This window comes from Haemaphysalis longicornis, unplaced genomic scaffold (genome assembly GCF_048455015.1).
Source record: "Haemaphysalis longicornis isolate Haplotype H1 unplaced genomic scaffold, Haemaphysalis longicornis Haplotype H1 scaffold_6, whole genome shotgun sequence".
Taxonomy (NCBI): Eukaryota; Metazoa; Arthropoda; class Arachnida; order Ixodida; family Ixodidae; genus Haemaphysalis; species Haemaphysalis longicornis.
Genome location: NW_027526407.1, coordinates 172261041 through 172273328, shown reverse-complemented (window position 1 = coordinate 172273328; position 12288 = coordinate 172261041). Strand labels below are relative to the sequence as shown.

At 52.4% G+C, this 12288-nt stretch overlaps 2 protein-coding genes across 2 annotated transcripts in view; both read right to left on the bottom strand.

Annotated features, from left to right (window-relative positions):
• The window catches only part of LOC144143369 (gastric triacylglycerol lipase-like), a 57120-nt gene extending 52658 nt beyond the window's left edge, over nucleotides 1-4462 (bottom strand). Inside the window, exon 1 of the mRNA XM_077675136.1 lies at nucleotides 4297-4462. Coding sequence (XP_077531262.1) covers nucleotides 4297-4462 — 166 coding nt within the window. The remainder of the gene's footprint in view (nucleotides 1-4296) is intronic.
• A 513-nt stretch (nucleotides 4463-4975) lies between these two features.
• On the bottom strand, nucleotides 4976-5669 carry LOC144143368 (uncharacterized). Its single transcript, XM_077675135.1, has 2 exons — nucleotides 5412-5669; nucleotides 4976-5296 (listed from the first exon to the last, which is right to left on the bottom strand). The coding sequence occupies exons 1-2, from the start codon at nucleotides 5667-5669 to the stop codon at nucleotides 4976-4978; spliced, it is 579 nt and encodes a 192-aa protein (XP_077531261.1).
• Between the last annotated feature and the right edge of the window lie 6619 nt (nucleotides 5670-12288).

Below are 12288 nucleotides of genomic sequence, written 5' to 3'. Positions count from 1 at the left end.
ACATCATGCGGAGGGAAAAATCGGCCTGAGCGCGATGAGGCTGCGGAGCGCTGTGCGCGTGAGCAGGCCGAGAAAAGAGAACTTCGTTACCTCGAAGAGGCGGAATGGCAAAAGCGGAGGCAGGAAAGAGCAAGCCGAAAGGCAGCTCGAGTTAATGGGGCTAGAGTTGACGCTCTGGCGGTGCTCCGCAGCGTCCAGCGTGGCTTCTCCAAAGGTTCCGGCGAGCGGTCCGAGAATTGGGGACCAACTGCCGCCGTTCGTTTTTGAGGGGTCAGGACCGGAAGACGGAACGTCCCAGGGCAAACGCGAGGCGACCGCGCTCGTATTGTGTTCACCGAAACGCGCCAGAGAAATGAAATTGGCGCCGAGGCAGAGAATCCGCGTTGAAATAGAGATTTCGATACGCGCAATCAGTCCGCAAATAGCGGCCAGTGCATGACACTTTCGAGATCGCAAGCGGGGAAGCTCTCGCACAAACTTGACTCTTCCCGAGCGAGCGAGACACGAAAAGATGCCGCGAAGCGCAGCCCGAACTATGAGACGACGGAAACCTCTCATGGCAGCGTAGTCGCGCCGCCAGCGGCTGAAGGGGGTTGAGTGAAACCTTTTGGTTGAGAAACGCAGAAAACGCAGCCGGGTGACACGAAGCATACGTTCGCAGCAGTGTCCGATCAGCTGTTGCGCGAAAACGAGTTCAAGGTCGAAGCGCTGCCGAAAGAAAAATCCAGTGAGCTCGTAGCAAACGAAGCTAACAAAGAGAGTACCGCCGTCTCGGAGAGCAAAGGGATGCCTAAACGAAATAACGCACTTGCTTAGACTTCCGATAGAGGGCCGTACGAGTACGCTGATCACGTTCATGTTTCGGCCTCGGGTTCAACAATCTCGGCAGAATGTTCAGAATCGGGGGGGGGAAGGGGGGGGTTTAGAAACGGCTTCCAACCGGAGCCCGCACAGTGCGCGAGATCACGAGGTTTCTCGAAATACTGTGAACTGTGAGGCTAGCCAGACGAAGCCGCACGAGTTCCCGGAAACAGAAGGTGTTCATTCGGGTGCCAGCTTTAACTCGGGCGATGTGGTGGCAAAGCCTGCGAGCCGGACACGGAGGACGCGCGAGCAATGAGCCTGAGCCGCGAGCGGACCGAAATCGCTGGCAGTAGCTTAGACGAGCCGCCAAAGGCCGCAGCAGGTTACGTCATCCCCATCGGTGGGGAAAACCAGCTGACCGAGCCGTGCGAGGTCAACTCTATGTGGTCCCCTGTCCTCGATAGCTTTCATGCAATCAAGGTAGTACACAGTTCTAACTTTCACCCGAATTGTAACACAGTGAAGCGAATGCAGTCAGTGTTAAAGTAAATATTGAGAGCCCTCTTCTTTGAGCGAAAACGCGATTGGGAAGCATGAATACCTGCCGCTACAGTCGCTTTGAGGTCTGCTCCACACGAGACTACGGGGTTCAACCCTGCGGAGCTGGTGTATAGCCGGAGTCTCAGAACCCCGCTGCGAATGCTACGCGAGTCTTAGAAATGTTACAGTGAAGATCCAAACCTGGTCGAGTACGTTCGTAACGTACTGCAGAGGCTCGCAGAAGCTAAAGACCTTGTCGAGAGCCACATGAAGGGCGCACAAGCATTGTCGATGGCGTACTACGACAAGTCTCGAGGAAGCGTACGTTCAAAGTGCGTAGCCCAGTGATGTTGCTGCGCCCTTCAAAAAAAAAGAAAAACAGAAATTGGGAACGGCCACCGGAAGTAGTCTCGAAGCTATCTAACACAAACTACGACGTAAAACAAGGCAAACGGCAGAACAAAATCTATGACAGCAATTCGATGAAACCGTACATTCAGCGTCATGCTGTGGTGAACGTAGCTTTGAATGCCGAGATATTCTGACCTCTGTGGACCTGAAAGAAGGCACTTCGGATCTCCTGCGGGAGCAAGCGACGTTAGAGCCCTTTCTAAGCAAAGTGCAAAAGGAGTACTTGGAGAAGATAATTATTGAGTTCGAGGATATTTTCCCTGATCAGCTCGGAAAGACTACGCTGATCGACTATGACATAGACTTAACCCGGAACGAGCCGATTCCTAGCAAGCCGTACCGATGTTCTCCCGCACAGAAATAAATTATGGTGGACGAGGCTAAGCGCATGCATAATCTTGGGGTCATTGTCCCGAGTCACAGCGATTGCACCTCCCCTCTAATGCCAGTTCAAGTACCCGGAAAGGAGCCTAGGCTGGGCGTCGATTACCGGCACACCAACGCGATAACAGGAGACCAGACCTATCCGATTCCGAAATTTGAGGAGAGGGTGCAGACAATATCAAAGGGGAATTACATTTCTATGCTTGACCTGGCGTGGAGCTATTGGCAAGTGCCCCTTCCTGAGCGTGCTAGTAAGTACGCTGCGTTCGTTTCCCAGTTCGGAACATTCCGTCCCGTCATGTTGAGCTTCCGTCTCAAAACCCGCTGTATTGCTTCTCGAAACTAATTGATCAGGCACTTCGTGGCCTGTCTCAGTACTCCCTCTCTTACCTCGACGATGTTGCCATCTTTTACAGCACATGGAACGAGCATGTAGAACGCTTACGAGTAGTGCTGAGCAGGCTCCACGAAGCCGGTCTAACAGTCAAACCGTCGAAGTGTCACCTAGGTTACGCCGAAGTGACGTACCTAGGGCATGTAGTGGGGCGCGGCCGACGCAGACCGTCGGATATCAAAGTTGCCGTAGTCGTCAGCTATCGCCGACGAACCATTAGGTCAGAGATCACGGCTTTTCTGGGTTTGGCTGGATATTACCAGCATTATGTGCGAGAATACTTTACACTGGCTAGTCCCTTTAACTGACGCTCTCAGAAAGACTGAACCAGTAAAGGTTGAATGGCACACAAAGACGGAGGACGCGTTTCGAACGCTGTAACGAGCCCTGAGCGAGGAGGCAGTCCTAATGGCCACCAACTTTTCGAAGGGTTTCGTGATTCAGTGCGGTACCAGCGATCGCGCCATGGGAGTTGTACTATGCCAAGAGTATGCGAACGGCCGGAAACGACCAGTTTTGTACTTAAGCCACAGTTGCAATCGACCGCAGATCAGCTGAATGCAAGCCGCAGCACTCTTATGTCACAGGTGAGTTGTTTTGCTCAGTGTGAGGTAACAACTTTATTAAATAACCCAAGAGCGAGCTCAGTGTGAAACACTTCGCGCACGAGAAAGCCGGCGCTAGATCGGCGTACGCATGAAACACTTCTCCAATGACGTTGTTTGGTTTTTCTACTGCACCACGTATTAGAGGGCACTCACCAGGTATAAAGTCATGGATACAGCGCGGGTGCACTTGTGTCGACGTCCCTGGCGGCAGCCAACTGCAGCGTCATACTTACGCGCACCGTTCGCAGCAGCCGTTTCATCCTCCGGTGATACGAAGTGCTCGCTGGCAGGTAGAACCCCAGCACATAATGCGGGTGTGATTATAATATATCTGCGGACGGCACTACTGATATGCGGGTTGAAACGCAGCAGACGATGGATGCTGGTGTTTTTTCGAAAGATGCGGGCGCAAAGCGTATGCGCGGTAAGAGTGGCCATGAACATTGCGGTTTCCCGTGTTGCCCAGCGAAGAAATTACCCGCTTAACATTTCAATGAATAACACCTTATATGCAGGAAATATGTAGCGCTCATGTTTTCAGGTTCTGCGTTTCTTAACCTTATTCTTCCTTTGCCATCGCTTCAACCGCTCTACCTTTGTCGGCTCTCCGACGTACCTCACAACTTTGTTGCGGGCACTTTACGAACGCTGTGATCAGTGCGTCACCCACTCGAGCTTGTGGCTGACATTAGTCAAATGCTCCTGGCGCAAAAGCCCTGTACCGCCATGCAACCCTGCCTAAACAAGCACGCGATTTCGATCAAGTGGCGACCGTGGCGATCGCAATACGCCCTCCGCTGCTCCGAGCAGTGAGGCATTGTTGAGAGACAATCCAGCCTTGTGCGCGCAAATCGCAGTATTTTACTGTATTCCGCCAGCCAGAATCGTGAACGGAGAACAAGGCTCGCATTGTCAGCCCGTACCATCCGCGGTCTTTTTGCTAGGGTCATGAATCGTTGTCGTTGTATCACGTGGTACGCATTCGGCGGTCCGAATCAGTGATTTCGTCAGCGGTGTGAATCGGCCTTTAGCTGCACGATGGCCCTGGTTACACTGGCGCTGGCAGGAGTCAGCGGCGACCGTATCCGCAGCCACTATTTCGTGTTTAAATGTTACGTTTGCCCCGCATTCGTGAACGTGGGAGGGTCACGGTACCCTCCAGCTGAGTGACGACCGGCAGGGTGCTGGTGGTGACGGTGACCGACCGCGAGCTACGGTGGTCGTCGGTGTTTATTGGCCGTCCATGCACGATGTTGCCCACCCAGCCTGGCAGGCCACCGAAGTTAGGGCCAACCGAGATTAGGGTCGGGGGGCCCCACATACTTGTCAAACCCCTTACCCTTAATTTTGTTTGTCCACCACAAACATAAATCTACGCCTGGTACCCCGGCGAGTAACGGTCCGGCGGTCTCGGGAGTCTCTTACTCCGCCTCAGCACAGGTGTCGATGTAGGTGTGGCAGTGTCGGCTGCTGCCTGAGCCACTCTAGCGCCGTCCGAAGGGACTGCTCTGGTCGGACTTGGAGGTGGCACCGGACTTGCGAGTGTGCCACAGTGGCGCACGCAGCACCAGCCCGTGGCGTTTCACTGGCAGCGGCCGGTGTAGTACACTGCCCTGCGTGCTGGTTTTCTGAAGGGGTGGCTGAGGTTGCAAGGTGAGGCCTCACATGGTCAGCGTGCCGGTGCCGCGTTGTCCCGTCCGAAATGCGAACGAGCAAGGACGACGCACTGGCAGGAGAGGCCACATGCCCGGCAGACGACTTTTGATTAGGCCGGAAGTTTCTGGCGAAGACGGGAACCCCAGGCTCCGGGAAAGGCCCAGGACGGTAACCTTTGTCAGCAGCCAGCTTCTGCTTCAGCGGCTTCAGGGGCGCTGTGGAAGGGCAGTCTGGATACAACATGTCGAACGGGGTGTTCTCCGTCCGGCCCAACAGACGCTCGCAGAGGGAAGGCCCGCGGCGTCGCGAGTGTTGTCCGGCACTGGAAGAGGACCCGGCAAACCAGCGTCCGGAAATCCCTAGCCTTGCTGTTCTTGAGCTTGTCCTTCACAGTTTGTACGACCCGCTCAGCAGAACCATTTGGTGCAAGGTGGTACGGAGGAACCATCATCCGGCGGATTGGATTCTGTTCTTCGTCTGCCAGGCCCGGTGCTCCGAGCTGGTGAAAGCGGGACCGTTGTCGCACATGATGACATCCAGAAACCCTGGGCTCTGAAGACTTGCCGTAGCGCCGCAATGGTTGCCCCTGCCAAGGGAGTAGTGACTGGTTGTACCTCCACCCACTTCGATAAGGCGTCCACCACCATCACGATGTAGTGACCGTTGAAGGGACCCCCAAAATCAACGTGCAGGCGGGACCATGGTCTCTCCGGGAACGACCAAGGGGTGATCTCCACATGGCGCAAGGCCCGCTTGTTCTCCTTTGAGACTTGACAGCTCGGCACGAGGCGAGCAATGGTCTGGTCCAGGCCAGGCCACAAACGGTGGGGCCGGGATACCGTCTTTGTTTTCTCTACTCCTGGATGATTCATGTGCAGCAAAGTCAGGACCCTGAACTGCAGGCTCTGTGGAATCACCACCCTGGTCTCCCGAGAAGGCAGCCCTGCTGCAGGCTCGGCTCGGCCGCCTTGTGGGTGTACTTGCGCTCCGCCAACTCCCTCCCGTGGGACACCGCCTTGACCACCTGCGACAGGAGTGGGTCCCGGCTGGTCGCTTGCGACACCGCCGATCTAGACAGCACCTCCAGGTAAGCGTGCTCTAGCATGAAGACTTTGGCAGGTTCCAGAACAGCAGCAGGTACCTTCTGTCGGGCCAGCCGGTTCAGGCCATCACCAGGTGACAGGTACCTTACCCTGTGGTAGACCAGCTGGCAGTTTCAGGCTGCGAGCCTCAAGGCACAGCGCACCATTCGAGGTGATGACTGCGTAAGAACTGCCTTTTCAGACCCCAGCAGTCCCAGCAGCGGCTTAGGGTCCGTGACCACCTCGAACTTCCGGCCGCACAGGTACTGGTGAAAGCGCTCGACCCCGAAAATGAGGGCCACGCCTTCCTTGCCGAGCTGGCTGTACCGCTGTTCTTCAGAAGGAAGTCGACAGGACGCGAATGACACAGGGCGTTCCTGGCCATTCTTCTCCCGTTGGGCCATGACGGCTCCCACGCCGCATGGCGACGCTTCTACGGTCAGGACGACAGGTTTGGCCGGATCGAGGTGCATCAGCACCGGAGCTTTGGTGATGAGCTCCTTGCTTTGCTAGAAAGCCACGTACAGTTCCTTCTTCCAGTCCCACTTCTGTCCATCTCGAAGCAGGAGATGCTGTAGATGCTATGACAGTTTCAGCAGGGAGCTTCTGTAGAAGTTGACGAGGTTGAGGTAGCTGTGGAGCTCTTTCTTGTACTGCGGCTTGGGTGCCTTGAGAACCGCATCAACTTTGCGGGGTACCGGGTACAGGCCTGCATGGGAAATGCCGTGCCCAGGTCTCAATACGGGGGTCCAAGAAAATGCATTTCTCCAGCTTGAGCTTCAGCCCGGCATCCTGCAATCGTGCCAGGACGTTGTGCAGGTTCTGCAGGCCGGTCACCAGGATGCCCTTCAAGTACACCACCACGTGCTTCATGCCCCTGAACAGGTTGTCCATCTCCCTCTAGAAAATGGCAGGTGCTGAGGCCACTCCGAACGGTAAGCGCGTGAACTGGAAGAGTTGTCAATGTGGTGACGTAGTTCTGGAACAACTATTGGAGCACCAGCTGTTGGTAAGCATTTCTGAGGTCGAGTTTCGTAAAGTTCTGTCCCCAGACAAAGCCGCCCAAAGATCTTCAATCCGGGCAGCTGGTACTTCACTGCAGCGGCGGGGTCGATGGTGATCTTGATGTCCCCGCAGATCCTGACACTGCAGTCTTGCTTCAAGACTGACACGATGTGAACGGCCCACTCCGACGACTTGAAGAGCCCCATGATGTCGTCTCGCTACAACCATTGGAGCTCCTGAGTGACCCCATCCTTCAGGGAGAACGGGCTTGAAAAACCGAAGCTGCGCTCCCTCCACGACATGGATCCTCACCGCTGTGTCGGTGACTGTACCCACCTCTGACTGAAACAGGGCCTTAAGCTTGATCAGGAAGGCTGGGACGTCTTCCACCACATGTACAGCTTACTGGTGCTCTGGTAACCATACCCCCAACGCCAGGATCCAGTTGTCATCCAGCAGCGTCGCTGACGTCCTTTGTTCAGGTAAACGGGCAGGGTTGCCTCCCTGTCGCCAAGGCGAACGCTGACCTAGACTTGACCCTCGACCTGGGCGAGCTGTCCGGAGTAGCTGCGCATCATGACGCCCGACACCTCGACGGACATTCCAGAAAAGGTGAGCTTCAAGACTTCCCCAGCCCTGACCGACAAGCTGGCCACGCCCAAGCCATGTGCCCAGTTCTCTCAAATCTGGCTGCTGCGCACTAGAAAGCGCAACCACCAATCACCTTCCTGCTCACGGCCCGCATTGTATTGCCAACCTGACATTGTAACTGTCTCCTGCCAGCGTGGTTTCATTTACTTTTCGTCTGAACACTCCTGCGTCAACTAGGTGAAGCCACTACTTATGTGCAAGGAGAGCAAGAACGAGCTAACGGACGGCATTTTAAGCGGGGCTGTTTCTTTTTAAATTATACAGTTCCTAGATATCCGGCCTTCCAATGTGCTAAGTATATTTTGCAGCAAGAATATTTTCGCAGTTTTTTTCGATTACCAAAATATGCTGTTGGGCTAGTTGGGTCATTGCTTAAGGAAAAACGAGCGCTACAAACGAGAACATAAAAATGAAGAACGACGAGACAGATGGGCTACTAACAACTGATTTATTCCAAGGAAAGACAGGGATATACGTAGCTTGTCTACAAAGACACAAACATACACTAGAAATAATAGAACTAAAAAATACTATAAAAACAAAATACCCACAGATGAAGAGAACAATCACACCTTCTTTATCTCATGGTGTCTAGGATCCAGTACTCCTTCGACAACAGTGATAGCGATGCTCCCTGGTACAGCCTGCGCTGTATTTATGGATAAAATACGCTTCGCGCAGTTCGCGCGACATAGTGTGGCGACTCTTTCCTATAATGATTGTTTCTGTCAATCGCGGAAGGCATCCTTTGCCACACTCGCGGCAGTGATGAGGCAAATGTGACCCGGTGCCATTCTTCATGGAAAGATCATGTTTCCCTGAGGCGGTCATTTACGCATCGGCCGGTTTGTCCGATGTACACCTTACCGCTAGTGAGCGGAATTTGGTAAATGACGCCAACTTGGCAGTCCACGCACTGCGCACCGTGCTTCTTTTCGAAAAACTTTTCTTTTTTCCCCGTTGATCAGCTTACACAGGCTCGCCAACTTGCACGGCGCAGAGAACACAATAGGCACATCGTATTTTTTGGCCACACGCTTAATATTATGGGCCACTTTGTGTATATAAGGCCCTACATCAGGTCGCTTTTTCTTTTCCCTCGTCATCTGACAATTCGAGTGCCGGTGCTTCATTTTCTTGAGTAGCGACTCAGAGATAGCTGACAGCAGACTGCGAGGATAACCCGCGTCCTCAAGTCGTGACACGTGTGCATCGAAACTTGCCTGCATGCGATGAAAGCATGATTTGATGAGGGCACACTCTAAGCACGAAGTAGCAATCACTCGCTTCATGGTTTTAGAATTTGCGGATCCAAAAGGAAGAAGCCCTTTAGTGGCGGGTGGACAGTACATCCAGCACACATGTTTTTTTTTCTGCTATGCAGATGTCAATATCTAAAAATCTAAGTTTCTGCCCTTTCTGAAGCTCATGAGTGAAACTCAGGCTGCCACTTACCTTCCTAAAAGACTCTAAAACCTGCTCAACACTCTTGTGGTAGGTTGCAGATTCCCGCTTTCCTAAAACAATCAGGTAGTCGTCCACGTATCTAAAAAACTTAGGGACTATGTCATTTTTTACCTCATCGCGCAACGGCCGGTCAAAACTGGAAGAGAAAATGGTATACCGAATAGGGGCCACACACGAACCAATGCAGATTCCATTTCATTGCGTGTGCAGGTCTCCTGCAAACTTCACAACGGTAGCTTCTAAATAATTTTCCAGAAGGGATAAAAACGCGTCTACAGAGATGCCCATCGCATTTTGAAACTTAGTTGCTCCATTTACATCAATGCACTCTTAGACACACGAAAGCAATTCGTCATGCGGTATCGAAAAGTATAAATCCTCTATATCCACCGAAAAAAAAACCTACAGAGCTATTATTATCCAATTAGGCTATGACATCACATGATTTCTTGACAACAAACATGTCATCCGTAATGAACATTTGCAAGTGCTTTTGAAGTAATTACAGAATACCCGTTTGTTGTCAAGAATTTCAGATTTTCGGAATTTCAGAATTTGAGACTCGAATTGTCAGATGACGAGGGAAAAAAAAAAGCGACCTGAGGTAGTGCCTTATATCCGCAAATGGGCCCATGATATAAAGCGTGTGGCCAAAAAAATACGATGTGCCTGTCGTGTTCTTTGCGCCGTGCAAGTTGGCGAGCCTGTGTAAGCGCATCAACGGGGAAAAAAAGAAAAGTTGTTGCGAAAAGAAGCACGGTGCGCAGTACGTGGACTGCCAAGTTGGCGTCATTTACCAAATTCCGCTCACTTGCGGTAAGGTGTACATCGGACAAACCGGATCGATGCGTAAATGACCGCCTCAGGGAGCATGCTCTTTCCATGACGAATGGCACCGGGTCGCATTCGCCTCATCACTGCCGCGAGTGTGGCAAAGGATGCCTTCCGCGACTGAAAGAAACAATCATTATAGAAAGAGTCACGACACTGTCGCGCGAGAACTGCGCGAAGCGTATTTTATCCACAAAAACAGCGCAGGCTGTATCAGTGAAGCATCGCTATCACTGTTTTTGAAGGAGTACCGGATCCTAGACAACATGCGATAAAAAATGTGTGATTGTTGTCTTCAGCTGTGGCTGCTTTGTTTTCATGGTATTTTTTAGATGTATTATCTTTTGTGTATGTTTGTGTGTTTGTTGACAAGCTACTTATATCCGTGTCTTTCCTTGGAATAAATCAGTTATCAGTAGCGCATCTGTCTCGTCGTTCTTCGTTTTTCTGTCCTCGTTTGTAGCGCTCTTTTTTCATTTTTTCTATTATATCTTAAATGCAGGAAGTGGGATTTGGGTGGGCAGACAGTACTATGCCACCTGTGAGCCGGATATTGTTTGTTGCATTTCTTTGCTTGCGACAAGGTACGCTTTCCCGTGCGTAGTTTCCACAAACCAGAAGAAGCTGAGGAAGTGGTCGTGGCACTGGCTCTTACAGACCTAGGGTGCACCACCGTGCTCAGTGACTCAAGGCAAGTGGTCAAGAACTTCGCACGCGGAAGGGTCTCCCGAGCTGCGGAGAAAATCCTGAGAGTGGCGCCAACAATCGTGGAAAAGAAGAAAATCAAGTGCTTCCCTGCACATGCTGGAGAGGTGTCGGACGTCAGTGCGAACCACAAAGAAACGGCACACGCCCGGGCACGCGAACTAACAGGCGCCGCCGGGCCAAGCAGGGAACGTCCGTCGCACAGCACGAGAGACAGAATGACGAGCTACAAGGAAATAACCGAGGAATATCTACTCGCGAGACGAACGCTCCCACCGCCCTGCAAAGGGCTAAGCAGAGAGCAAGCAGCCGTGTACAGGCAGCTCGAGACAAGGACGATCATGAACCCGTCCCTAATGCACAAGAAGCACCCGGAGACGAGCCCAGACGACACGTGCACGGTGTGTCGTAAAGCCACCGCGACCCTCGAGCACATCGTCTGGGACTGTCTGCACTTCCCGGAAGAATCCACGACAGGAAGACTGCCACCCGCCTTTGAGGAGGCGAATCGATCCGAAGACCAAGACCTCCAAATCCAGACCGTCCAGCGGGTCCTCGTAGCGTTGACCAGGCAGGAGCCCGGGCGACCCGATGACGGGAAGCGGGGCTCGAGCCCGGCGGCGATGGCGAGGGCGACTCCGGCCAAGTCTGAAGTCTTCGTGTAAGGCTTTAACCACCGGCCCAATAAAAGTTTTTTTCCAATCCAATCCAAATCCTCGAACTGACGGCTGCGAGCCGCACTGTGACCAGGGCCAGTGTGCATCTAAGCGCCGTCTTTTGAAACTCGTGCCCATTCAGACAGGCCAGCAGAGCTGGAAAACATAAACAGATCTTAAATAGATCCCGATTTCAAGCACCCTATCGCTAGATGACGTGTTCTTTCTGTTCCTCCGATACATGCAAATTTTTTTACCATTCAAGACAGCATAGACGTAGCTTTTGGCGTGTGACGTAGCCGATATAATGTGGCTGGCATTGAAGAATAAGGCGCTATTATTTGCGGATTACATCAGAGGCCGCAGCCCGTTAGCTTTGCGTCTCTAAGAGAAGCTGCCGGCAGTTTCAATGGCTGGGGTGGCGTCTATGCCAGCCTTAGAAGTTCTCAGCAAGTATACCAGAGAGGGAACTGCGGCTCCGAACCCTTGGCGTGCGGCGGTTATTGCCTTATCGGAAGACCACAGCTGATGGCTCGAAATGTCTATCGGATCCGTAAGCACCTTTGTGGGTTTGCTTTCTCCACTAGGCCTAGAGATGTCTATGTGGTAGCCGCTTTGACTGACATAACCGAAACTCACTTCGCTTCTCTCGCTTCGCATCAAGTCTCGAATACGCTCAATTAGTTCATGCTAAGACAGCTGTGCTTTATTGTAAGCAAGGGGGAGGACTCGTGGCAGCGAGCGACCATCAGTACATATTTACACACGTGCAGACCCACGGCGTAAACGTCGTTTGGTGTACGGACAACCCGTCTCCAGGTTCTATTTTGCAGTACCAACACGTATGCTAACAATTCCCGGATATCTTGATTGATCGGGTAATGTTCCTCAGCGAAAGTTGTAGCAGATGGTCTGTTACGGAAACACGAACAAAAACGCTGCGAAGGCGATGCTTTCATAGGTAGGCCCAGAAAACCTTTCTGAGCTTTTTGATGCTTTATTATACGAAATGCTTGCAGAATAAGGGTCTTTAATGAGTTTCTCCCAAAATTTTACATTATTCTTAACTATCACCTTGGTCAGCAGAATATTAG

Coding starts and splice junctions, on each gene's coding strand:
- LOC144143368 (XM_077675135.1), bottom strand. CDS start 5,669: ATGAATCATCCAGGAGTAGAGAAAACAAAGACGGTATCCCGGCCCCAC. Junction 5,297..5,411: donor CCTTATCGAAGTGGGTGGAG/GTACAACCAGTC, acceptor CGCTTTCACCAG/CTCGGAGCACCGGGCCTGGC.